This window comes from Mustela erminea, chromosome 13 (genome assembly GCF_009829155.1).
Source record: "Mustela erminea isolate mMusErm1 chromosome 13, mMusErm1.Pri, whole genome shotgun sequence".
Lineage (NCBI taxonomy): Eukaryota > Metazoa > Chordata > Mammalia > Carnivora > Mustelidae > Mustela > Mustela erminea.
Genome location: NC_045626.1, coordinates 16,428,995 through 16,456,231, shown reverse-complemented (window position 1 = coordinate 16,456,231; position 27,237 = coordinate 16,428,995). Strand labels below are relative to the sequence as shown.

At 48.3% G+C, this 27,237-nt stretch overlaps 1 protein-coding gene across 2 annotated transcripts in view; it reads left to right on the top strand.

Moving 5' to 3' along the window:
* The window catches only part of LOC116572108 (O-acyltransferase like protein), a 71,740-nt gene that overhangs the window by 7,484 nt on the left and 37,019 nt on the right, over window positions 1–27,237 (top strand). For both annotated transcript variants that reach the window (XM_032310846.1, XM_032310845.1), the window contains exons 2-7: window positions 9,056–9,195; window positions 10,523–10,601; window positions 19,092–19,233; window positions 20,395–20,603; window positions 24,645–24,824; window positions 25,618–25,720. In XM_032310846.1, coding sequence (XP_032166737.1) covers window positions 9,056–9,195; window positions 10,523–10,601; window positions 19,092–19,233; window positions 20,395–20,603; window positions 24,645–24,824; window positions 25,618–25,720 — 853 coding nt within the window. The remainder of the gene's footprint in view (window positions 1–9,055; window positions 9,196–10,522; window positions 10,602–19,091; window positions 19,234–20,394; window positions 20,604–24,644; window positions 24,825–25,617; window positions 25,721–27,237) is intronic.

Genomic DNA, 27,237 nt, shown 5'->3' with positions numbered 1-27,237 from the left:
CAGAGTGGCATCCACTAAAATATCTGGCCTGGCTGGATTTCAGACACATCCAGGCGGTGATAGACTGAAGCATGGCCCCCCAGATGACATTGACATTCTCATGCCTGAGACCTGTGAACGTGACCTCCTATGGGGGGAGATTAGATACCCAGAGGGGAAGGTGATGTGACCATAGAGGCAGACGTCGGAGTGATGAGGTCACAAGCCAAGGGATGCCAGCAGCTGTTAGCAGCTGGAAGGGGCAAGGAATGGGTTCTCTCCTGGAGCCTCCAGAAGGTGTGTGGCCCTGCTGACATCTTGATTTCTCCCCAGTGATACTGATTTTGGACTTCTGGCCTCCAAAATTGTGAGAGAACAAATATCTGTGGCTTTAAGCCACTGAGTATGTAGGAATTTGTTATAGCAGTAACAGGAAACGAACACACCTGCTATTCTTGGTCTCCAAGTCCAAGATTCATAGTTGACCAGACAAGGGGGAGTACCAGAAGGTGTTTGTAAAAAGCTGCTTTAGGAACTTCCAATATCAGATTGATAGCGCACGCAGATCTCTTACTTAAAAGCAAGAAGATCTCTGGCAACAGACGGCTGGCATTTTATGTGTACGCCCCGTAGCATCAGCTAGAGCACAAGGACTATTCAATCCTCATTTTAAAAATTCTCCAGTGTAACACAGGGATCTGGTAGGTGCTTCATAAGTATTTTCTAATGATGCTGTAGATGATCGTTACTTTCAGGATTTATTTGTGGCTTAGCATGCTAGGAGCTTCTGCTGCCTTCAACTTCATGGTATCAGGGCATTGATATTTTAAAATACAGGACCACCAGCCAGGGTCTGTCTTTCCTCCTTTCAAACCCAGAAATTAATCAGCCTCACAGTTTAATATCTGCCTGTTATCCCCGTCACGTGAGAAAGCCTATCTGTCTGCCAATTAGCCCAGCGGAACTGAAATGAGTTTTCATCTTTCGGGAAAAAAAAAACCTTGAAACAACGGCCATGTGATCTGAAGTAGCAGGTAGGATTCGTCCTTCGTTTCTTCTATGCCTCCCTCCCAAGACAATCACGACGTATTCTTATTTGCACAGCGCCTGTGGCCCGGCATCTTGGGTTCCTGACAGAAACCAATTAAGCAGGAGGCAAGGAAAGGGCAACGTGTCCGTTTGAGGTCATAATCAGAAAGGAAGCAAATGCAATTGAAATTTACATGCATCCAAAATAACCTCAGCCAGAAAACCATAAATCCAATCAGTTTAGAAAGCAGAACACCAACTGGAAAAAAAAAAAAGTGGAATTTGATCTTCTCAAGTGAATAATTGGGTATCTCTCTGTATTAGTCCTTTAGAGTTTTATCGAAGGGTAAAGTCAGGCTCAGTATTAGCATCGTTCTTGTTTTTATCTCCTTGGACTCTTATAGTTCCAGATCCTTAAACTTCAGGCTACAGCATTTAGGATACTCAGTGACAGAGAAAGGAATCAGGAATCATGTAACTTATCTCTAATGAATACACTCAGTTTTTTTAAGTTGTTCCTGGGTTTCTTGACACATGGAGGACCTCAAAATACATTCATGGAGCTGGATTTGAGACATTTCAGTTTAATTTTTTCAAGGTTTAACTCAATCCAACAAATGTTTTCTGAGCTCCTCCTCTGAGATATCCATTAATGGAAACAGGACTCGTCCCTCAAGTGGGAGATGGACAGGTGAACCATTACACTCCTTTTAGTGTGATAGACCAAGGTCGAGTCTAGATTGCTTCCTAGGGGAGACCATCCTTCTGCCGAGACCCAAAGGATGATTCAACATTTGCCAGGCAGACAGGAAGGAAGGACATTCCAGGCAGAAAAACAGACAAGTGCAGGCCCGGTGCATTCTGTATCATGGCGCAGAGAAAATGGGCGTGGCGTGGGAGGATGAGACTTGGAGAGGCAGGTCCGGTCATGAAGGATCTACTAATCCACCCTCAGGAGTCTGGAATTAATGCTAAACATCAAAGCAATCGAGCCTGGCTGTATAGAGCATCACCTGGGAAAATTTTTAAAAACCTATTAATGCCCAAGCCACACCCCGACTTCATTCTTTGTGAGGGTGAAACCTGGGTCTTCGTGTTGTTTAAAGATGCTGCAGGGGATTCTCATGTCGGTCCAGGCTTGAGAATCACAGCTCTAGATAAGAGGTCTGCAGTCTTCAAGGACCAGATAGCAGATACTTCGGTTTTGTGGGCCACACAGCCTCTGTTGCAACCAACGAACCCTGCCTGTATCCAGAACGCAGCGCTAACAACATGTAAGCAAAGGACATACTGTTTTTCTAGAAGATTTTCCTTACAAACACAGGACCGCAGTGTGCCAACTTCTACTCTAGATAATGAAAAACCACTGAAGAAGTTTTTTGTAAATATATATTGATTTTTAAATTTTTAAATATTTTATTGCTTGTGTATTGTATTTACTAAATAATAGATGACTCTACCCTCACTGTAAAAGAATCAAAACAATCCAGACCAAGTTTAAGTAGTTTTTTTTGTTGTTGTTTCCTCAATTCTCAGTCCCCTTCTTGGATAACAGTAGCTATCACTGGGTGTATATCCTTCTAGAACTTTCCAGAACATTCTCCTTGCATTTTTATCTACTTGTAAGATATTTTGTTTTGTAAATTGAAAAATGTACTTATTGTTCTTTTTTAAAAAAGATTTCATGATTTATTTGAGAGGAGAGAGACTATTCGAGCAGAGGGCGGGGAAGAGGGAGACAAAGAGAGACTCTGAAGCAGACTCCCCGTGGAGCATGGAGTCTGACATGGGACTCGATCTCATGACCCTGAGATCATGACCTGAGCTGAAATCAGGAGCTGGCCACTTAACTGACTGAGCCACCCAGGCACCCCTCTATTTATTGTTCTTGAACTTCTTTTTTTCCCCCACAGAGTAGTGTGTCTTGGAGACTTTCCCATAGCAACAAATATAGGTCTATCTCATTTTCATTGTCGCAGAGCATTGTAAAATATGAAAGTACCACAGTTCATTTAACCTTTTCCTGATAGGGGTTGAACTCTCTGAGATTTCTAACATTTAACTGTTTTCATCCCATAAAATGGAATTTTCATGTGGTTCCACCTAATAGTGTGTGTCTATTTTTTGGCCTTTAGAGGCATTACTGCCACGACCAGCTTGCCACTGTGGCTCGTGTGAGTTTCCTGAGGCAGATTCTGAGATGCTGAATGGCTGGGTCACTGCGGATGGGGATATCAGTTAGGAAGGAGTCTTCGGTTAGACCACAGCCACCAACTCTGGCGAGCTTTGGCTAAAGGGCCAGTCTGCTTGGTGGCGGACTGCGAGGCAGCTCGCAGGATGGAGAGGAAGGCCAGTGAGCTGCTGAGCTCAGCACGGGCCTCTGTCGGGTCCATTCCACCGCCTCCCGGCAGAGCACTGGCACACCAACGAAGCCCAGGCTTTGCTTTGGGCCTTGACTTCCTCCACACTAGCGCTGGGAGAGGTTGGACCTCATGTCACAGGGAGTGGGAACGTAGAGTGACAGCAGCGTCTACAGACCCTGTCAGTGTCTGCGGTGACAGGAAATAGCACCTTGACTTCCTGTCAGAACTGTCCACAGTTGGGAGGGGTAATGCTCCAGCATCTAGTTTCTATTCGCAGGGAGGGGAACTTCTAGGGGGCCACAGTGAGAGAACTATTTCTTTATGTTTTTACTAACAGTGAATTCCACCAACTTTATAATTTTTTAGCCATCAGAGAGGTAGAAAAGAATGGTGTCTAATTGTGGTTTGCTGGGGAGACTGAACTCCTTTCTCATATGTATTGGTTCCTGGGATTTCCTTCTCCAAGAGTTGCCTGTTCATATCCTTTGCAGATTTTAAATCAGCTTCTTTGGCTTTTAAGAAATTGCTGATTTGTAAGGGTTCTTTTTATAATCTGAGTACAATGCTTTATCCAAGTGTTTGATAATGGTGAATATGTCCTCTTCTCTGAGAGTTAGGTGTAACTTTGTTCATCGTGCCTGGGCACAATCGTGAGGAATGGAGGGACGTGGTCAGTCTTGTAATTCGGACAGTTTAGCTTCAAAGAGGGTTGTTGGCTACGATGACCAAGTAGATGCCGGCTCCAGGGTTCTGCGTATGGTGGGAGACAGAGAGTCATACCCAGGGGAGGGAAAAAGGGAGGCTCAGTTATTGTCATTACAGCAACAACCAGGAATACTTAGAATCCCTTAAAAGAGGCGAGTGATCCCAGGCACCGGCTGGCTGAGCCCCAGTGGCCCAAGCAGCGGAATTGACCAGAAGACTCAGGGGTGCAGGGTGGAAGTCGGGTCACCCCCGCTTGCTCACCAAACACTGTTTATCCAGTTCTGGCTGGGAGGTTTTAAAGTCATATATCCGTATATGGGGCGCCTGGGTGGCTCAGTGGGTTAAAGCTGCTGCCTTCGGCTCAGGTCACAATTTCGGGGTCCTGGGATTGAGCCCCACATCGGGCTCTCTGCTCAGCAGGGAGCCTGCTTCCCCCTCTCTCTGCCTGCCTCTCTGACTACTTGTGATCTCTCTCTGTCAAATAAATAAATAAAATCTTAAAAAAAAGTCATATATCCATATATGGATTTTTTTAAAGGTACACAGGTGAGCAGAAGATGGTTCCTTCCATCTAATTTATAGGTTAGCTCTCAAAAATCTAATTATCAATAAAGACAAACACAGCAATGCAGGAAGAGATGCTGAGCTGTACGTGGAGATTTTCTCCCCACTCGTGCTAAGGAATATCATTATCTTCAGTTACAGAGAAGAACTCCCATCCCGAGCTGACAAATTTAAAAAAGGGTATTTTTGTGTATTTTAGAGGACAAGCAGTGTGGCTTCAGGTCAGGATGGATTTGAACACAAAGCTCTGATCCTTACTGGCTAGTTTATTTATTTATTTATTTTTATTTTTTAAAAAAGAGTTTAATTGATTTATTTGACAGAGATCACAAGCAGGCAGAGGCAGGCAGAGAGAGAGAGAGAGAGAGAGAGAGAGAGAAGAAAGCAGGCTCCCTGCTGAGCAGAGGGCTCGATCCCAGGACTCTGAGACCATGACCTGAGCAGAGGCTTTAACCCACTGAGCCACCCAGGCGCCCTCTTACTGTCTAGTTTAAACACCCAGCTCTGGTTCTTGTGAGCAATTAAGAAGGGGAAGATTTACGTTGCTGTTTACATTATTGATCAACTTTCGCTTCCGTTTATGAATCTGTAAAAGGGAGATTGAAATGATTACTCGTAATCTCATAGGATCGTTGGGGAGTGAAGGAGAGAAGGGACCAAAGGCATTCAAAACTGCTTGGACATGATAGGCGCCATATGTTGGTCGTTGTTGGCATAACGTGAAGGTCTGGCTCTGGCAGCATAGATCAGACCAAGTCATTTTCAGGGAAAGTGATCAACTATGCCATATATATTAATCAAACTTTAAAGAAAATCCAACTGTATCATAAGTCCTATATTCTTGGCATTAAGGACACTGACTTGAAAAAATATGTGGACCACACGAAGCTGAATTAGTGGAACAGATGGTCATCAAATACTGGAATCCATGAACACACAGACTCAGAAGGGCCCTGTGTCTCTCATGTTCCTCCTAATGGTTGCGTCGGACATAATTACAGCATAATATAAAGAGAATTGTCATTGGTACAATGTGGGTGGCTAGCTCTATGTCATTTTAACGCATGTATAGATTGTATAACTGACACCACAATCAGTACACAGAACTGCCTCTCACCACAAAGATCTCCTTCGTGCTGCTGATGTGCGAAACCCCTCCCTCTACTATTGCCAACTCCCGGTAACCAGTTTTAACCACGGTTGTTCCGTGGTTAGTAAGAAGTGTGAAAGCTGCCCAATGCACTTTATGAATTTGATTATAATTTTTATTCCAAAGCTAGAAAAGGGGGGAAACTTATAAAAAATATAAAAATTGACGAGGAAGAAATAAGGTTGCAAGTAAGGTTGCTAGTAAGAATGTTTAGCAAATGTGCCAGATTCCAGAGCCTATTACAGAAATCGAGAGCATTTTTCCATGCCAGCAAGAATCAATCAGAAAATATAATTGAAAATAAAACGTCAAGGAAAACAGCCAACTGTATGCTATCTAAGAATTGTTTATATAATTTGTTTTAAGATTACCAAGGGAAAATATAAAATTTCACATAAGGACACAAAAAAAGACTGGAGTAAATTGCATGACATCCAATGATGGCTTAACACAAAAATGATGTCAACTTACCCTCATATAATCTATAAATTTGAAGAAATTTCAATCAATATCCCAGTTGGATGTTTCAAGGAGCTCAATTATGTTTTTCTGAAATTTTCTGAATACAAATTTTCTGAAATTTATATGAATCCTTAATGGTCTACAATTAACTACCTCAACTTGGAAAAGAAGACTGAAGGCAGGGGCACCTGGGTGTTTCAGTCAGTTAAGCGTCTGCCTTTGGCTCAGGTCATGATCCCAGAGTCCCAGGATCTAGCCTGGCTTTGGGTTTTCCCTGCTTGTGCTCTCTCTCTCTCTCTCTCAAATGAATAAATAAAATATTAAAAAAAAAGAAGACAACTAAAGGCAGATATGCAATATATTACAAATCCACAATAATAAAAACCATATGGTTGTGGTGTTAGAACCAGGACTGACTTCATAGGCCATATGGCCTTTGCGGTCACACAGGTCCCACACTTCAAAGGGACCCACATTTGCTTTAAGTGTGATTTGCTGTCACCATCTTGACATTCTTAATAATTTTGAAACAAGAGGCCCTGCATTTTCATTTTACATTAGTTCTGCCAATTATGTAGCCCGTCTTGACCAGAACAAAAGTTGTTGAAAGCCTGGAACAGAAAGTGCAGGCTTAGAAGAATGAATTTCTGTCCAGCAAAGGACGCCATGAGTAAGGAACCCACAGATAACCCACTGAGTCTAAGTGTTTTGAGTCTGTGTTTTCAGTGACTCAGGTAGATAAGGACCCGCATTTAGACTGACAAGGAGCTCTTCCGCCTCAAGGAGCAAATCCAAAAACAAGATAAACAAAAAACAAAACAAAAAAACCCTCCAAAGAGCAAATCCATCAAAAATGGGCAAAGGAGGGGCGCCTGGGTGAAGCCTCTGCCTTCAGCTCAGGTCATGATTCCAGGGTCCTGGGATCGAGCCCCGCATTGAGCTCTCTGATGAGCAGGGAGCCTGCTTCCCCCTCCCCTCTCTGCCTGCCTCTTTGCCTACTTGTGGTTTCTATCTGTCAAATAAATAATAAATTTTTTTTAAAAAAATGGGTAAAAGATACACACGGGACTTGAGAGAAGAGGAAAGGTCAATGGCTGACAATAATCCCCTGAGTTCTTTGTAATTAAAGAAATGAAAGTTAAAACAACTGGATAGCATTTTATATTTATTTTTTAGAGATTTTATTTATGTATTAGAGAGAGAAAAACCACGTGCAAGCACAAGCGGGGATGGGGTGGGGGAGGGGGAGCAGAGGAGAAGCAGACTCCCAGAGGAGCAGGGAGCCTTACACGGGGCTCCATCCCAGAACCCTGAGATCATGACCCGAGCCAAAATTTACCCTTAAGCGATAGAGCCACCCAAGGGCCCCTGGACAGCATTATGACCCTACCCCAGCATTATAACTCTTGCCCCTACCCACCCCCCCCAATAAGCTCTACACTCAACCTGGGTCTTGAACTCACGTCCCTGAGGTCAGGAGTTGTATGCTCTGTTAACTGAGACAGCTAAGTGCCCCTGGAGAGCATTTTGTACCCATTCAATTGTCAAAAATGACAAAGTTGGCTCATGCCAAGAAGAACTAGGGCTCAGCGTCTCTGGGGAGGGTACATCGGGGGAGTCACTCTGGAGCACAGTCTGATGGGACTTACCAGTATTTGTCTACTCTCTGATGCTGCAGTCCCACTGACGGTCGTGTATATGGTACGCATATCTGAGCTAAAGCCTCACATAGGTCCGTATGGGGACACCCGTGGGGTTCCTGTGGGTTGGAGGCCATCTCTGTGTCTACCACCCAGGGAACAGCTAAGGCTATGATTCTGATGCATTATTACGGGTCATTAGAAGGTCTGAGCATAATGACACCATAAATATAACTTGAATAGCATCACAAACATAGCACTGAGGGACATGTGTAGAGACAGGAGATCTGAAGCACAAAATCATTTATATAGATTATAAATACACTTACCGAAAACAAGAATACCTATGGATGAGAGCACAGATGTCAAATGTAGGGGCTGGGATAATGGGGAAGCGAGAGAGGAAGGGAGAGATGAAGAAAAATAAAAGAAGGGGCACCTGCGTGGCTCAGTCCAGTAAGCGTCTGCCACGTCGTGATCCAAGGGTTCTGGGATCGAGTCCCACATCAGGCTCCCTGCTCTGTGGGGAGTCTACTACTCCCTCTCCCTCTGCCTGCCACTCCCCCTGCTTGTACTCACTCTCTGTCAAATAAATAAATAAAATCTTTTAAAAAATGAAAGCAAGGGAATTATTTTAAGTGAAGGACATGACACATTGGAGCACAAACAAACAGAAAAAGCTTTGCTGACCAGGGTAAAGAGCGCCATTAACCGTGGAGCCTGGTGACTGCTCGGTTCTTCTCCTGAGGGAGGGGAAAAAAAAATTTAACTCTCTATAATAAAGTCCCACAAAACTGGATAAAAAATTTTAAAGGCTGAATATTTTCTCCTGGCTGTATGGGGGAGAAAGAAAAGTTACCAGTTTTTTGCTACCTCTGCTTACTCCCTCAAAGCATGTATTATTTAAAAGCATTCAAATGCCTGTTTTTTTGTTTTTTTTTTTTCCAGCGACAGACCATGCGGCCAACTTGAGAACATACAGCCTTGCTCTCCCTCAGGGAGGGCAGGGACCGTGAGTACAAGATGCAGACTCCCAGAGTGGCATCTAAATCATTTGTCTCTCAGACTGATTGCTTTAGGAGGTGGAACTGAGTGCCTAGAAATTCATTTGAAAGTACTACAAGGAAGCTAACCTTGCCTGCTTGTTTTGCTTTGAAATTCAGTGTACGACTCCGCCGGGAAGCTTGGGAGCAACGTCCTGAACGGAAACGTGGACAGGCTGGGATCTTACAGCGAGTGCCTCTCCACCCGCGCTCCCTCCGGGAGTTTCCAAGGCCACTACTGCAAGATTCACATCCTGCAGGTGAGCAAGGCAGGGATCTGCACTCCGGCTCTCGGGGCACGGCTGAACTTCGTGATAGGAAACCCTGCACAACTCCATTGATTGCTTCCCTTAATAAAAAACAAAACAAAACAAAACAAAACAAAACAAAACAACCCTGAAACTCTTAAGATGTTTGACAAAATGTTAAAACTAAATTGCAAACAGCTGCACTTGCATGTTCTAAGTGTGGGATGTTATAGGGGGCCACTGTCCACAAATGGCCTAAGACTTCAGACATTCCCCCTGCCCCACTGTAGAGGGCAAACCTTCTGGACAACCTTCGTGTGGAATCCAAGGTCAAGTCCCAGCCAGTGTTTCTGGCCATTAACTCCTGACTCACCATCTGATTTTGGAATACCAACAGGAGGGTGGACTTCCCATCGCCTATAATCCAGTCCCATAAACAGAGCTCAGAGAGAGGAATCGGGGGCTATCTTAGCCCGTGGGCCTGCACTTCGAGCATCACTGCATCTGCCTGAGGTCACGGGGCTCTTTACAGTCAAAGCACATTAGTTCTTTTACTGCTGGAAAATAAAACCAGGAGCAGCGCAGCCTTCTGTTCAATACAAAAATAGACTTAATGACATCACATCACACTAATAGAAAAATAATAGGTTGGCTAGAAACCGGCATATAAAATAGCAAGAAGAAATCCAAGCTAAGATTCATGCTATAAAACGGACTTGCAAAGGTTAACCATTGGAGATAGAGAAATTATCACCCCGTTCCTCTTGCCCCACTGAGGGTTAGGATAATTGTTTGAGGGTTTAATCCATGTGTACAAATGTCATATCTTTTTTTGACCGGGTAAATGGTTTTGATATCAGAGCAAAAGGTCAGGCCTGCACAATCATGTAAGTTCCATGTTTAGAAGTAGCGTTCTGGAAATTTTTATGATTTATCTTTTCTTTATTGGGACAGGCATTCTAATCACGGGATTGACTGATGAATAAAATCTTTACTTGAGATGTTATGTCCTGTCACAAAGAAATCGCCACTTGGCAATTCTGTTGAAAATCATAGGACTGTCAAATCTTAGCATGACCCGTAGGGTGGGGGACAGGAGAACCAGGACAGAGCCCACATTGTCGCGGCTTTGATGTGAAGACGAGTGCATCTGATCTTAGGTAGATTTAACTCAAACCGCTCTGTAACGGGACAGCCATCTCCAAAGACTTCTACCAATACCTTTCTCTCCCCTGTGCTAATCTAATTCTCAGACAGCACACAGTGCGGCCTTAGAAATGAGGGCGCATGGATGCCGAGAACACGAAATGAAAGAACGTTGTGGCGTTGTGTTTTTCAGGACGGAGCCGAATACAGGGTAGGCGTGTGTGTCCCTGATTCTTGCGCAGAAGAGGATGTGACCATGATGTCTCAGTTGGGTAGGTCCGGGATATACCCAGGGAAACTACTGTCTCCTTGGAGTCAAAAAAGGTCATTCCTTCGGGAATGAACCAACCTTTCCTCCTGATAAGTCCACTATACAGAGAATACTGGCATTTGGGGGATTTGGGAATGGAGGCAGTGGGACAGGAAGGGAGTAGGTAGGAAGGAGGAGAAAGAATAAAAAGAAGATTAGGGCCGAGTCTTTCCACAGTCGAAGTTGAAATGGAAACAATTTTCCGTCACCCTCAGTGGCCCGATTAGGCCTGAAGAGAGGAGGTGGGCCGTGTCCGGTTTCCGTACTGTGCGTGTGTTGGGCTGGGGCCCGTGTGTGGGAATCTGTCACAAATCCAGAAGGCCATTCTGAACGGGGACTGTGGGCAGCTGATGTGTTGTCCTAGATTAGTGCCAGGAGTCCCGTGTTCCGTCCTGGTTGTCACCTTCCCGCTGCGTGATCCTGGGCAAGTCACTTAATCTCCCCACATTTCCGTCATGTCCTCCACACGGAGAGGGCTGGGCCATGAAGACCAGTGCGCTTCCAGCTCTCTGTGGCCTTTCAGGCTCTTCTGACCGTCGCCTCACAGAATGAACACACTCTAGTTCACGTGGAAACTGGTTTGGCTTCGTCTCTCTCTCTTTCAGAATGTTCAAAGCAAGAGTTTTAAAGCCCAGAAGTGTTACTGCTAGCGTCTTTTGTATTTATTCTGGCCCTCCAACTAAGAACTAGCACGACACTTTAAAAGGAAGACACTATTTTCTACTCCCAGAAAACTTCCGACACCGAATGTGTGGGTTTCCCCCCTCACATCACACAATCCTGAGGAGAGTGTTGACTCCACAGGTTAAGGGCTCATTCCCACAAGCCCATCCCCCAAGAAAGACACCAATCCCATAGTGAGTCCCAAGGTTACCCACCCTTCTGTCTGACCTGGCTACAAATCAGGGATTCCCATCGTATCTTCCTCAGCTTTGATAATTCGCTCTCATGGCTCACAGAACGCAGAGCAACACTTTGCTGTTACCGCCTTCTTATGAAGGAAGAGCCAAATACAAGAGACACACATGGCAAGCTGTAGGAAAGGGACTCAGCGCTTCCCCCCGCCCCCCAGCTCAGGGTGACCCTCCATTTCAGCATCTCCCTGTGTTCACCAACCCAGAAGCTCTCAGAACCCCTTTGTGTAGGGTTTTCATGGAGGTTCCATTGTGTAGACACACAATGGATTAAGTCCCCGCCCCTTGGTGATTGACTCGATCTCTGTCCCTCCTGGAGGTGGGGGATGGGGCTGGAAGCTCCAAGCCTCTAATCATAGGGTTGGTTCCTCCCTCAACCAGCCCCTTCCTCCTGGAGTCATCTTGTTAGCATCAACTCGAGTCTGGTTAAAAGGAGCTTATTATGAATGAGAGCACACCCCTCCTCCTACCCCTGTCACCCAGGAAATTCCAAGGGCTCTACGAGCTCCGTACCAGGAACCTGGGCTGAAGACCAAGTATAGATTTCTTTTTATATCACAATGTCACGCACATAGTAAACATCTTCTTTTAAGTGTTGATAGGGCGGTTCGTTTTCAATAACCTGACACCGTCCTCTGAATTTATGATGATCCCTACAGATTCAGGCCCAGTATCTGCCTCTCTAGGCAAATATTGTACGTGCCGTTAAAAAGAAAACTGAATGTTATGAATTAAATTTCAATTCTAGTTCGGGTTGGCGAGGCCATCCATATCCTAGCAACGAAGATGAATGTGCCGGCTTGTTACTAGATTAGCATTTCAAGTGCATAAATGGCTCTCTAAGCCTGAGTTAATGTTCATTATTATTTAAGAGATTTATCAATTAGCCTAGTTTTCCTGGCTAATGCTAAGCTGATTAGCCAGAGTTGACATTAGAATAAAGTGGAAGGTGAGATGTTATTATCAATACGAATGATATCTTGAGGATTGTCTTTGAGGACCTGGGAAGAGGAAGGGCCCTGCCTCGGGTGAGCAGAGCTGACAGGGGTGGATGTAGGAGCTTCTGTTCCCTAAAGTTTTTGGTGGCGTCATCCGTGCAGGCCTCGCTTCCCCAGAACAGAGCAGGGAGTTCACAGGTGGGGACTGTCACAGACAGGCCGAGAAGAAATGAGCTCAAGATTGCAGAGAGAGGGAAGACGATTCTGGGCAGGGCGGAAGGCAAAACACAGGCAAAAAACCCTTCCCTATGCGGTTGCCATAGGCTCTTATAACATTTCAGTCACCTGACCTCACGTGAGTTCTTCAGAATGAAAATGTGTCACATGGGGGTGTTGGGAATGTGGACCGAAATGAAACCAACCTCCAAGCAGGTTAATAAACACTTCATTCATCGTCTTCCCGAGGACCGTGGCCCAGGGGACAGTATTTCAGGTTCTTCTAAGGACCCGTGGCTAGAGGGGATTCTATACGGGAAGCAAAAGGGGGACACGTGCTTGCAAGTTGTTCTCCAAACACGTGTGAGTCACAAGGTGTCATTTGTTTGGTTGTAAAAATCAAGGTTTTCTGATTTCCACACAGACACATGAAAGACCCTGAGTCATCTTAATACATGATATTTCTGGGGCACCTGGGTGGCTCGATTGGTTAAGCATCTGCCTTCTGCTCAAGGCATGATCCCAGGGTCCTGGGATAGAGCCCCACGCCGAGCCCCACGCCGAGCCCCGTGTCGGGCTCCCTGCTCCTGTTTCTCCTCTCTCTGCTCCGCCCCGCTGCTCACTCTCTCTCTTGCTCTTCATCTCTAAAATTAAAAAAAAAAAAAAAGAAATCTTTTTAAAAATACATTATATTTCTATCATATCTGATTGTTCCAAAATATTGCCTTCGTGCCTCTGCTGAACCCGTTTTCTGGTTCTCCTTGTTTCTGAGATCTCTTTGCCATCACTTGAGAGGGTCAAGGGGGCTGACAGTCACCTCCTGAAGCTCTAGTGCACAGAATCTAGGTCAAATTTGGGTGTGATGATCACGAAGGCAGTTACCGGCTCGTTCCCTGACAGCTCACGTCGCCGTGTGTCAGCCTCGCTCACAGTGTTCCGTTTGGCTCCTGGGACAAGAGCCGCAGACAAGGGGGCCCGCCCCTCCCGTCCTTACCTCTGTGGTCCCACGGCCTTCCCCCCGTGTGTGTCTCTCTGTTAACGAATTTTCCCCGTGTATGTAAAGACACAGGATTTATGGCCCACTTTTATCTTAACCTAGTAGGACCTTCTCTTGAGTTGATTACATCTGCAAAGACCCTATTTCCCATAAGGTCGCTGTCACAGCCCCGGGGTGGGCGGGGGACGGTTAGGGCTTGGACCTTTTGGGGGTGGGGGAGGGAGAGACACAATTCAAGCAGGGCTGTGTTCAACCCAGAACACGACCTCATGCCTGGTTCCCAGTTTGCCTAGATATCGGACGTCCCTTAAAGGCCACAGGGATTCGGGAACACGGTGACTCACAGCCACCAACGCTGGGGCCCTACCCTTAGAATGCGCTTGAGAGAGAGATGTCAGGCAAATCTGCGTGGAGTTAGCTGGAGAGCAGTTGGGTCTGGTCACAGGGACAGCGCAGAAGATGGACAAGAAGGGACTGGGGTAAGGGTCCATGAATGCCGAGTTAGCGAATTTTATCCAGACTCAGCTCTGAAGGGCTACGTATTTCCATTCTTAGGGACTCCCACTCAGTCCATCTCCTGTCCTCACGGAAATTTTATAACATGTTATGGCGGCCACCGTGTCTCTGTGGGCAGTGGCCCAAAGCGGTGAGACCAGGCTGCCATCGATGTGTCGCCAACCCTGATATGTGTCCCCGTTCCTGTGCCGTTAGGCTGACTTCATCTCACCCTGCCTAGTGTAATCAAGATTATGAGGCCACACAGAGCAACGGTGCTGGCACCTCGAGGGGCGACCTCTGCCCCCACCCCGTCTCGCGGGGCTTCCCAGAGCACTGAGAAAATAGAGCTATTTTATTTTATTTATTTATTTGAGAGAGAGAGCGTGAGCAGGGGGAGGGCCAGAGGGAGGAAGCAGACTTCCTGTTGAGCAAGGAGCCCAATGCAGGACTCCATCCCAGGACTCTGGGATCATGACCTGAGCCGAAGGCAGTGGCTTAACTGACTGAGCCAGCCAGGTCCCCCTAAAATGGAGCTATTTTAATAATTCTTCCCTGAACGGCCCACAGAAGGGTCTCAAAAGGACTCAAGGAATCCAGGGCGCCTGGGTGGCTCAGTGGGTTAAGCCTCTGCCTTTGGCTCGGGTCATGATCTCAACGTCCTGGGATTGAGCCCCACATTGGGCTCTCTGCTCAGCGGGGAGCCTGCTTCCCCCCCCCCCCCCCGCCTGCCTCTCTGTCTACTTGTGATCTCTGTCTGTCAAATAAACAAATAAAATCTTAAAAAAAAAAAAAAAAAGGAATCCAAAACATTTCACAGAATACCATTTTCTGTTCTCAGGTTAATTCAGGAACGATGTCTTGAGCACCTATGCCTCTGGCCTCTGTGCGAGGTCCCGTGTGCGTGCCAAGGGGGGCAGAATCGGAGGCAGCAGGAGTCCCTCATGTGCGGGGCCCTCCAATTTAGAAAGCAGGAAAAGCACATGTGCCCAGAGTGAAAGGGGTCAGGAAGCACCCATGGGCGCACACGTGGAGAGCTGGGGACAGGCGGCTGCGCAGAGGAGCTGGGGGAAGCCGTGGGGTCGGAGGGAAGGACCGCACTAGAGGGGCTGAAAGGAGCCGCGTGGGCTTGAGCTGACTGACCTGGGTTAGCAAAGGTGCCGCTGATGGCGTGTGGCCAGATATTGGTGGGAAACAGATCATCCAGAGCTCTCCTATGTAGACCTAGAGTCCGGCCGTGCAGACACTTCGCTTGGGCTGAATGTGCGCAGGCTGCCAGTTGGCTTTGTTTACTAGGGTAGGATTTGGCATCGGGTGTTGGGGCTTCTCCTCGCTGCTGCTAGGATGGAGGACATTGAATCCGGTCTCTCCTGGGCTTGCTCCCTGGGCGTGTGCTCACGTGTGTGTGTCTCAACTTCCTCTCACACAAGGACACTGGCTGGGTTGGGTACTGTGATGGACTTGTTTTCCCTTAATCCCTTCTCTAAAGGCCCTACCTCCAAATACACTTGCACTCTGAGGTCCTGGTGGTTAGGACTGCAACGCAGGAATTTGGGGGCTTGGGGGAGCACAATTCAGTCTGTAAGAGTCTCTTCTCAGAGGCCCTTTGATTTTAGGACCTCCAAGGTCAAATTCTGTTTGACTCACTCTCTTCCTTTCCTGACACTTGGCCCCTGGAGTCCTGTGATCACCCTCAGAGGGGGGTGGGCACCTTGGGAACTGGGAAAGTGATGTCTGCCGTGCAGCCCTCAGACCTAGGCCCCTCACTTTAGGGACCACGCTTCCTGCCTTCTTCTGGCCATGTCCTTCCCGATGAGATGTCTGTGGGATCAAGGGGACGTGACCACCTTCCGCTTCTCTTCCAGTCACACTCCGAGTATCTAGAACCCCAGAATTCCCCGCCCAGCTGGCTGCCCACTCCCCTCTGAGGGAGAACTGTGGGGGAGGGTCAGGAAGGTGGGGCTTCTGTTGTCCACAATCTGCAGGTAAGGCACTTGGTATAGGAGCAGGGAGAAGGGGGGAAGAGAAAAGTGGTGGGCCGGGGGCCGGAGGGGCCATCCGTCAGAAGCCCCCACCATGTGCTCTTATCCCTGAGGGAGTGGAAGGGATGGGCCTGTGTGTCTGCAGGACAAAGCTGATGTGTGTGCACACACACGTGCGCGCGCGTTTTGGCTTCTTGGCTAGGCCTGAGCGATCCCGTGGTTGACAAGTACAAGCATCCAGTAGCCTGGAGTGTCTATGGGGTCACGAGGCAGTGTTAACCCTCCTCCCTCCTTCAGGGTCTGGACACTGTTGTTCAATGCTTCAGACTTCATCCGGGGGCAACCGCTGCCCTCCGGAAGGGATTCCCCTGGGGCAGTGGAGGTGAAGTCAGTCGGAACTTGCTTTAATCAGCTTTGGGGCCTGTGAGGCAGCTCCCCTAGGACTCAGATGCAGGAAGACGATCATTTGAGACAACTAGGAACCTTTTCCGGCTGCCGTTAAGCCTGTGCTTCTTGAGACAGGAAGAGTCAGACCTAAGGAAAAGCGTACTTTTAAAAACACAATGGAAGATGAAAGGTTTCATGGGGAAGCTCAGATGTACACTTTATCGTTCTGTTCCTCATTCTGTCGTCTTGTACTGCTTGTTACAATCGGGGCCCTAAGTCACATTTTTAAAAAAAAGATTTTTATTTATTTATTTGACAGAGAGAGAGAGAGAGAGAGAGAGAGAGCAAGAGAGGGAACACAAGCAGCGGGAGTGGGAGAGGGAGAAGCAGGCTTCCCGCTGAGCAGGGAGCCCAATGCGGGGCTCAATCCCAGGACCCTGGAATCATGACCTGAGCCGAAGGCAGATGCTTAAACGACTGAGCCACCTAGGTGCCCCTCTAAGTTACATTGTTTAAAAAAGGTTTTTAAGAGTATAGGTAAACTATGACGCTTTTTGACATCTTGATTTGGATTTCCCTGTGGCCTCCTGTCTGTGCTGTGCAGTTAAGGCAACAAAGGAAGGTTCTGGCTGCTGTGGTCTCCGAGGGCGACTGCCAGTCCCCTCAGGGTGGGAGCTGGGCTTTGCCTTGTAGTTCTGGGAGGCTGACTTTCTCAGGGCATCCGGGGTCATCAGGCTGGAGGGCCTGGTTCACACGGACCAGAGGCTCCACGGTGGTTTATGGATCAAACAGAAGCCAGTGAGGACAGACATGGCAGCTGGTCAGTACGCTTCTGTTTCAGTGGAAGGTTTGTTTGGTAAATTCATGTGGGACCAGGCAGTAGCCTGGGGAGGGGGGCATTGACTCAGAGCAAATGGAACTGGATAATGAGGAAACTGCTGCCGTGTCCCCTTTGGGGACCTACTTAATGGTCACCCTCGACTGTGCTGAGGACATGTGGACACTTCCTCCTTCCTAGTTCCACCCTTAATAGGTTACGATGAAGAGTCACAATTAACACATATTGTTAATCTTACAGTAGATCCCAGTGATCTATTGGGACATTTCAGAAACCTTCACACTCATGGGAACAATGGGTATTGGAGACAGAAGGAACGTTAGAAGATGTCATGTCCAACCCACACCTCCTCATTAGCCAGAGGAGGAAATGAGACCCAGAGAGGGGAAGTAACTTTCCCAGGGTCACACAGCAAGCAGGCTCCAACCCAAGCCTCCTGAATGCAAGTCTAGGCCATGCATTGTGGTGAACTAAGGTACAGCGAGGGAATAAAAAGTCCACACTCTTCAGGTTCACACAGATCTGAGAGGGTTCTGTCCCCACTCCTGGCGGCAATAATAGAGACAGCTGATGTTTACTGAGCTCTGACTGTACCAGGCACTTGCTAAGTCCTTTATAGCCATTGCTACATTTGTTTCTCACAACAACCCTATAAGGAACTGTTAGCTCCATTTTACCGAGGGGAAACTGAGGCACAGGGCAAGGAAGTAACTTGTCCATGGTCATATTATAAAGGGTAGATCCAGACCCTCGAACTGCAGGACCTGTGTTCCTAGCTGCTATGCTTAAGTGCATGAGCTTCTCTAAGGAGAATTTTCCTTGTCTGTAAAATAAGGTAAAATAGTAGTTCGTTGTAGGTTTTTGGTGAATTGAAGATAATGACGGAAACATGTCTCATACCTAAATGCGCTCTGAAGACTGTATTTTTTTGGTATTCCTCATTGCCATTGCTATTGAATGAAAACATACTGAGTTCCCAACCTTTGCTAAAGTTTTGGAAGCTCCCTCGTCCTGTGGCGCTCAGCGCACGTGCCCTGATCAGTGGTACGAGCTCCTGGTTTCTTTTTAGAAATGGAAACTCTCAGGTCCGACGCCTGACCTACTGCATCGGACTGCAGGGAAGGGAGGGAGGGAACCGTCCATGGAGCAACCCTCCCGGTAATTTCTGGGGCACGTGAAAGTTCAAGACCACGGCCCTTGTCTTACCACTAATATCCCTACTAACTACTGACAGTGACCATGAGCTGTGCCCTGAGTTGGTGTTTCTGAGTTTCCACTGTAGACCGCAACTTTCCCCGGCCTGTGGGCTTCCGTCGTATTTTTTCATCTCATAGCGCATTTATCTCTCTCATGGGAACCTGTTTCCAACAGATCTGAGCTGGCGATGGCGCCTTTTATGATTGTCCTTCCCAGTGCTGTGCTGGGAAAGGATGCAGGAGTCTGGGCGGACCACGGGTCCTGGAGAACGCGGTCCACACTGCACTGGGCTGAGTTCCCCCTTCTGTGACTCTCAGCAACTTCGTGCCTTATTTTCCCCATCCCCACATCAGATATATGAAAAGCCAGCTGCTCTTTTTAATGTCAAAGTTTTGTTTTGAAGTAATAAATATGAAAACTCTTGGAAAAGTAGATGTATTGCAAAATAAAATATTACTAATACAATCTCTTTTTTTCCCCCTTGGTAGATATTTTAAGATACAGAAATACTTCATTTCTGGCCCCTTCTCTCTCTCTCTTTACAACAAATTCTTCCTCCTCGTCTGGCGTGGCTGTGGCTAGATGCGCTTCTGGAAAGTTCCCCTTCGACACCTTTGTCGCCGTGTGTCTGTGAGTATGGGCATCCTAGGTACCTGGCTGGGATGTGTATGTTAGGGCTATGTTATCATCTTCCACTCTCCAATGATGCGTCGTCATTTAATTTTCTTTCCCGAGGGATGTCTGGCCAGGGCTCCATGGGAGATCACTATATACCTTTAGCAAGAAACTTCGGACGTGTTCGAGAGGAAGGCTGGCCACACCCACAAGTGACTGAGTCCCAGAGTCACTGAGAAATGTGTCCTGTCTCCAAATAGTCCTGTTCTTAGGGTATGAGTTCTGAAAACTAGTTTCTTTTATCTGAGGCATGGCTTCTCCCACGAACACCTCAACAATCCTACTTCTAACTCTTTGTTTGCATCATGCATTGTCCTCGGGACAAACTAATAGAATTGCTGGCCCGTGGCTGGAATGGTTGGTAAGAAGCTTTCCCAAAAACCTCACTTAAATGACCACCCCGCTGGGAGACATCCATGTCTACACCACCACCCCGTCACCCGCATCAAAGGCTACCTTTATAAAAACCAGTGCCAATTTGATAGATTAAATAAACTGGTTTAATGAACATTTTAAAAAATTGGTAACAAGGAGTTTCCCCCCAAGTTTATCTGCATTCCTATGTTTCACTCCTGTTTCTATGCGTGTGTGTGAGCTGGGTTCTTACTGATCTTGAAACTCATAATGCAAGTGAAAATACAAACATGCAAGTAGCTCCCTCAGTGTTTCGGTTGCTTTTGTTTATGAATATTTTTTTACAATTATAATAAGGAGTTTAGTGAAATCCGTTCATCTTTGACTTTATCATTTCTTTTCATTTTTTTGAAAGATTTTATTTATTTGTTTGACAGAGAGAGATCACAAGTAGGCAGAGAAGCAGGCAGAGAGAGAGGGGGAAGCAGGATCCCTGCTGAGCAGAGAGCCCGATACAGGGCTCGATCCCAGGACCCTGGGATCATGACGGGAGCCAAAGGCAGAGGCTTAACCTACTGAGCCACCCAGGCACGCCATTTCTTTCATTTTTTCATTCTAGAACGCCACTCCCACCCCTTAAAGCTGTTATCTGTATTTTGGTGGGGGGCTTGAGTGGTTTGTTTTCCCCTGGGCTGTTTTCTCTTATGTTCCTGTGGCTCTGGTGTGAGGTGAGGCTTCGTCACACTTGTCTTCTCCCTGCAGGTTCGTCACCTTACTGGGCATCTTCTTGCCCCTGGCTGGGACCATCTACGTGGCAGCCAGGGAGCGGGGGTCCGACGGCAGGTCGTCACCTGTACCTCCGGCCACCGACAGGAGTCTGCCTCTGAGAGAGACACAGACGGGTGAACCAAGAAGCAGAACGGCTTGCCCGGCCCATCTCTCACTATCAGGAGCCCCTAGCAGAGGAAAAAGTAGGCATTTTAAGAGCCTAAGACCACTCACGAGAGGTGACTTAGATGAGTCACAGTTGGAAAGTAAAGCCTTTGGCGCTGGAATCTGGTGAATGCCGCAGGGCTTCCGAATGCCAGTGTGGAGGCTGGGTCTCTGCTCGTTACAATTCGGTCTTTGTTTGCTATCGGAGTGTTAAGGCGAGGTCGCTGAAAATGCTGCTTTCTTCCTCGGGTACAATTGTCCAGTGTGTCTTCGTGCTACCCAGCGACTAGGTCAGAACGGAGCTTGGGTCGCACTGGGTAATCCTTTAGAGAACAATTCCACGATCCCAGTGTCTATGTTCACTGTCGCAGCTATGCACATGACTCACAGAACCTTCTGGCATCACTAAGGTAAAGGATTTACATTCAGACGAAGCCAGGGGAGTAAGTGCACAGGATGGTTAAAGGCTGGTGGAGGGCAGCCGAGCCCGGAGCTAGATAACCTGCTTCGGGAAGGGAGAGCTGGACGGCAGTAAGCGGTTGGTCACCTTGCGTTGTGTTTCAGTAAAAACCAAGAGCATTTCCTTCATTTCTACCTGCCCATGTGGCGAGGCAAAGACCACACACACACACACACACACACACACCCCGTGAAACAAGAAGAGCATGCCTGTCGACACTTTTAGAACGCGGGGACTCGTGCCTGACAGCCCCTGCAGGTGCATATAATGGCCTTTCCCTTCCTCCAGCTCAGGGGATAAAAAATAAGACAGAGTTTCAGTGAACAGCCCAAAAGAGTATGAGAATGTGATTGAGTAGCTTCGGGGAGTACATTCACTATGGAGGGTGCAGTGATGATTTTATCCAATCCTGTTTGGATCTTCAGGCAAAACCAAAAGCAAATGTAACCCCAGTGCAGACTCCCAACACTAGGAAAGCAACACAGAGCATTTTTGTGTCTGATGGTGTAGACCGTTTTGTGTCTGATGTGTCCGGATGGTGTAGCAGAAGAGCCGAGAACGCTCGCCCTCCTTCCCGAGTTAGAAGGCGCCTGCTGGCCTGGTGGTCCCACCGCACCCGACGTCCTCATTGTGGGAAGCGTTCACCATTGGGCTCCTACATGGAGTCTGTCCCTGCTGCTCTGTAATTTCTACTCTCAGGCCCTGGTTTGGCCGTTCAACCTAGTCTCTTGTTTCTATTCCCCCATATCAGATACTGAGGACAGTTATAATGGGCTCCCCCAAATCTCAGAGCCCCTCAGCGTCTCCTCGTGGGAAGTGGTTCAAGAACTTGACTCCCCAGCTGCCACGTAGAATTCCTTGGGTGTGGCAGAAAGACCCCCTACTTAGCAATCCCAGGTCAAACCTGCCTTGGTTTTGAGCTCTGCCCTTGGTCAGGTTGTTTGACCTCTAGGAAACTCAGTCTCCACATGCGTAAAATGGGGGCATACAATGGAATTCGTGGAGGGAATTAAATGAGATACTGTGAACCGTCCTCCTGATTCATTGCTCTTTTCCTCATTCTCTTCCTTTAAGCCAGAAGGGGGCAAGGAGGGGGGCAGCTTTAACTGGCCAAGACCTCTGCTAACACTGACCTTGTCGAGGCCAGCCTGGTTCCCGGCACCTGCCACATGCTTCTAGTTATCACACTGAGGGGGAGCCTACAGCCCCCACATTCACCATTGCCTATTAGCAGGTGGAAGGCTGAGCCTTGGAGCTTGGCATTTTAAGGCCAGATCGCAGGGTTTTAGGCAGACACAGCTGGTATGGAGTCAGCAATCAGCCACTGAAACGTTAGGGTTTCAGCCCAAAATAGGACTCTCTGGGATCAGGATACAAAGGTTATGTTCGCTTTTTCAGCAGCTACACTCAAGTATGGCTTCAGGAAAGTGTGTGGGGGTGGGGGGGTCCCATGTTCTGTTGCTGTAGCAATATATCTTGTGTTTATACCATCAGAGTAAAATATCATATCCTGAAGGGTTGGAAATGAAAATTGAGATGGAGAGAGCCCTAGGCTCAGCATCTTCTTCCTTCTCCATTTTTCCACTCACTAGCGAGTCAAATCAACATAAGACTACCGTGTCTTCTAGAAGTTTAGAGCCAAATTGGGCATTTCAGAGTCTTGGTTCTTTATCCTCCAAATAATCACGGCATTCGCTTAGAGCGGTTTCCTGTTCCATGAGCCTGTCGTTTCCTACTTAGATGAGAAAAATATGAGAGCATGTTCAAGGAAGCTTCCATGAAATAAATAGCCGTGGGTTTCAGCCCCTGGAAGTCAGGGCTCTTAATCTGTGGTTAGGCGCTTGAAGTGAGCTCACAGTAATAATCACTGAGAAAATCCAAAGGGGCCTCGAGGTTTTCCAACACATCGTCATACCCCGTGGTTCTCCAACCTTGGTACGCCTTGGAAGCACCCGGAGGGTTTGTCACAGCCCAGGTTGCACGGCTGGAAAGATTCTGAGTCAGTAGGTCTGGGGTGGGACCTGGGACTGTGCCTTTCTAACAGGTTCTCGGGTCATGCTGAAGCTGCTGGACTGGGGTACCCCCACCCCCCAACTATGAGAACCGCTGATGCATCATTTCACCCGATCCTCCCCAGGCCCCTTCGGCTTCTCCTTTCCATTTACAAACGAGGACAAGGGGCTCAGAGAGGCTATTCTCCTCCGCACAGACCAGTTATTTTCAGACACTAGTATAAGCTGCTACTAGTTAAGCTTACCCGCAAGCAGAATTTAGATGGAAAGAAAATCAAATGGTAGCAAAATGTATTCAGTCCTCGCTTGTCAACGTAGACATCAGGCTGGATATTTGACAAACGTGCTCAAGTGCTCCCAGGAGCCCGGCCAAAATGCCTGCTCAGTTTAAAAGTGAGGGAAGAGGTCCCGGGAGGCAGAAGGGTGGGTGATACTGGGTAGAGCCTGTGGCCGCCTCTCTCCACGTGGTAGTGACTTCTCAGGAGCCGAGGGGAGCCGGGACTCGGGGCATGGGACACGGCTGACTGTGCCGTGCCAAGCGCTGGTGAGCTCCGTGCCTTCAGGCAGGGACACTGGAGAGTGACTCCAAGGGAAAAACTCATATTTACCGCTGGAACCTCAAAAAGTTGGGCAATTACATTCTCCATCAAAGAAGCTGAGTTAGGTTTCCAGCGCCTGTTACACCAGCTCTCATCTGGAAGTCTCAGTTCAGCAGCCTTGTGCCTGCAATGTTTAAGCCCAAGCCACATCCAAGAGAAAGCACGAGTCTCTCGGAGTGGCTTGAGCTTTCCTTCGAGGGTCCTGGTTCCCAGTTCCAGCTGTCTGGCATTAATCTACATGAGTCCAATTGAAATTTTGTAGAAATTAAGAGGAGTAAGTGAAGTGGAAGGGATGAAAGCGATCGGGCTTATCGCAGTGAGCAGAGCAGCTGTGATGTCACCTCATTTGTCCTTCATGGTAACCCTAAGATTGTGGGATCTACTTTGATTCCCATTTCGTAGATGCGGAAACCCAGGCACAGAGGGGTTAACTGACTCGCCAGAGGTTACAGAGCGTCTAGGAAAGCACAGGTGGATTCAGAGCCAGGAGCATTTCACTGTAAGGCCGGGCTCCTTAGCGGCTGTCCTGCCTGCCCCTCTGTTTGCACCCCTGCACGTGACAGGCAGGGGTGTTGTTTGCAAACAGTTCTTCCTTGGGAAGACAGAAGGAATGCCATTCCGAGTGGAACGCTGGCTTTATGGGGCCGGTGGTTCCTGAATGATCTCTAAGCCCCCCACCCCCAACTTTGTAAAACAGGACAGGGGTCAGGTGCTGGCATTCCTGGGGCCTGAACTCAGTTAGCGTAGTCTGTGCGTGGCAGTGTGGGCAGTGTGGGCACCGGCCACCAGCAGGCATGCTGGGGCAAGTCAAGGGTTACAGACCACATCCGAAGCTGCGCAGACAGAGCAGGAAGGTACCCCGGGGAACTGTGCTGAGCAGCCCGGGGTCCCAGCGAAGACGTGTCTGTGTGACACGGTGTGTGTGTGTGTTTCAGCTCTTATTTGTGGGGCAGCGTGTGGACCGACCTGGCTCTCAGGGTGGTTGTTGACACTTGCGTTCTCGTCCAGGACTTTCAGGAGCCATGGAGCACGCTCTGAAATGCTTCTCTTGGCAGAAGACCGTGCCGGCCGTCTGGACATTGGAGACACCAGGACGCACGTGCTCCGTGCTCAACGGCATCCGGGTTCTGAGTCTCCTCTGGATCATGTCGGGGCATACCGGGCAGATGACCGCGTGGCTGTCTTTGGGTGAGGAGAACCAACGAGCTCCCATGAGCAGTGGAGGGAGAGAGAAGCTTCCACGCGAGGGGAGCCCGTTGGGCCGGGGGCACGAGGCTGCACCTTCCCCCAGAGCAGCCTTCCGTTTTAGACACACAGCCATGACCTCCTGCAAGCGAGTGTCCCAGGCCAGTGCCCGGCTGTCGCTTGACCTCCTCCTGGGTATGAATCGAGCCCCCGAGGGACAGGAGCACGGTGATACCCGAGGATTGCGTAGTCACTGTCCAAAGAGCTGGATTCCTTCTAGTAATGATGAAGGAATCCAGAAACTGGTGTTTCTTTCTCCTGGAAACATAGTCATGCGTAAATGCGTAAAAACTACTGGGCCCTGGTGTGAATTAGTGATTCTCGGCCTTCTGCCTGTTGCCTCCCTCCCAGTGCATGGCAGGAGGATCAGCCCTTGATAAGTGGGGCCAACCCGTGGGGCAGAGTTGAGGGGAGGCGTCAGCCTGGGGCGGTTTGAAGAAGCTGCCCGGCCATCTGCACCGGCCCGTGGTGGGGTGACGCTGCCGTGGCCCGCCATGGAGCTGTGGGCCCTGGGAGAGAAGGAAGCCGCTCAAAGCTTCGGTTACCGCTCCGTGGTGGACACTTTGAGGTGCCTAATTCTTAATCCAAGACACCTTCTCCTCGCAAGCTGTGGGGCTGCCCGAAATCCTCTTGAGGTTAAGAAAGTTGAAGGCATTCCTTTTGCTTGTTCGGAAAACACAGATCCCGTGACTTTCTTCTGGGAGACAAAAAGACACTGTGTTCGTGTTTGTTGCAGATAATGTGCTCGAGTGGAGAAAGAGAGTGCTTAAAAACCCCCTGTACCTTTATTCTCGGAGCGGCCCCTTCTACCTGGGGGTCGACACATTCTTCCTGGTCAGGTAATGGGGTGTTTTCTCCGCTGTTGTATGCACGTGGCTGTTCGGGGATGTGTGCACGGGTGTGATGCCATCATGACTTTAGTGAGAAAAACGGAATGCCTCCCATTTATTCCGCGCCCCGCCCTCCCTTCGGCCGGGCTGTAGATAGCACTGCTGTCCTTAGCTCCCTTCTTTTGTCTACTCGGTGTGTAAAATGAGTTGGGATGGCTGTCAAAGATTTTATTAATGTAGTCGAGAGAAAGAATGGGAGCTAGAGAGTGAGAAAGAGCAGGAGCGGGGGGAGGGGCAGAGGGTGAAGCAGACCCCCCGCTGAGCAGGGAGCCCCATGAGGAACTCAAAGCCAGGACCCTGGGATCACGACCTGAGCCGAAGGCAGACGCTTAGCCCACTGAGCCACCCAGGTGTCCCTCTAAATTTTTTTTTAACGAAAGGAGATTTTATCGGACTCAAAATGGTTTATTTCAGTGATTCTCAAATTCTGGTCCATGGACGGATACAAATCCATGATGAACTTGGCGGTTCTCACGAGAGTGAATCGTGAACAAATCTGAGAATGGTGTGACATTGCCTAACGCTTTCTTTATCTAAACAGACGACTGAGAGGCCCATTGTCTTGATCGCCTGATGAATGTCAGGCGGTGTGTTAAGTGCTACAGCTTTACCTCATGTAATCCTAATGATGCCCCCAGAACAGGGGACCACCAAGTCCCCATTTTTCATTTTTTGCTGTTGCTCAGGTGAAACCCACATTAACATGAAATCGAGCCCCTCGAGTGAACCATCCAGCGGCACTTAGTACATTTCCAGGAATGGGCCACCGCGCCTTCTAACTGGTTCCGAAACACGTTCAGCAGCCCCAGCGGAGCCCTCATACCCACTGAGCAGTTCTTCCCCACTCCCCCCGCCCCCAAGTCCTGGAAATCTACTCTCTGAATCTGCGGATTTACCTCTTCTGGTTATTTCGCCTAAATGTACCTCACAGCTTCTGGCTTTTTGGTGCCTGTTTCTTTTAGTTAGTGCGCAGTTTCTGAGGCTCATGCCCGTTGTGGCAGAACAACTTCATTCCTCTTTATAGCTGAGGATAGACGACAGAATCTCTACTTTATTTATTTTTTTAAAGATTTTATTTATTTATTTGACAGACAGAGATCAAAAGTCAGCAGAGAGGCAGGCAGAGAGAGAGGAAGAAGCAGGCTCCCTGCTGAGCAGAGAGCCCGATGCGGGGCTCGATCCCAGGACCCCGAGATCATGACCTGAGCCGAAGGCAGAGACTTTAACCCACTGAACCACCCAGGCGCCCTGGAGTCTCTACTTTAAAGGAAAGACTCCTGAACCTGAGGGAGAGCGTCCCGGTGTGGACCCAACATCCCCGCCCAGGGAGGCTGACTCTGGAGTCCACGTTCTCTGTCACGGTGCTGACTGTCTCTACCTCTTTTGGGTTCAATGTCTCTTCCTTCGCAGGGACATGGTGACCGTAGACGCAGCTGTTTTCATCAGGTGCTAGGCAGTCATCCATC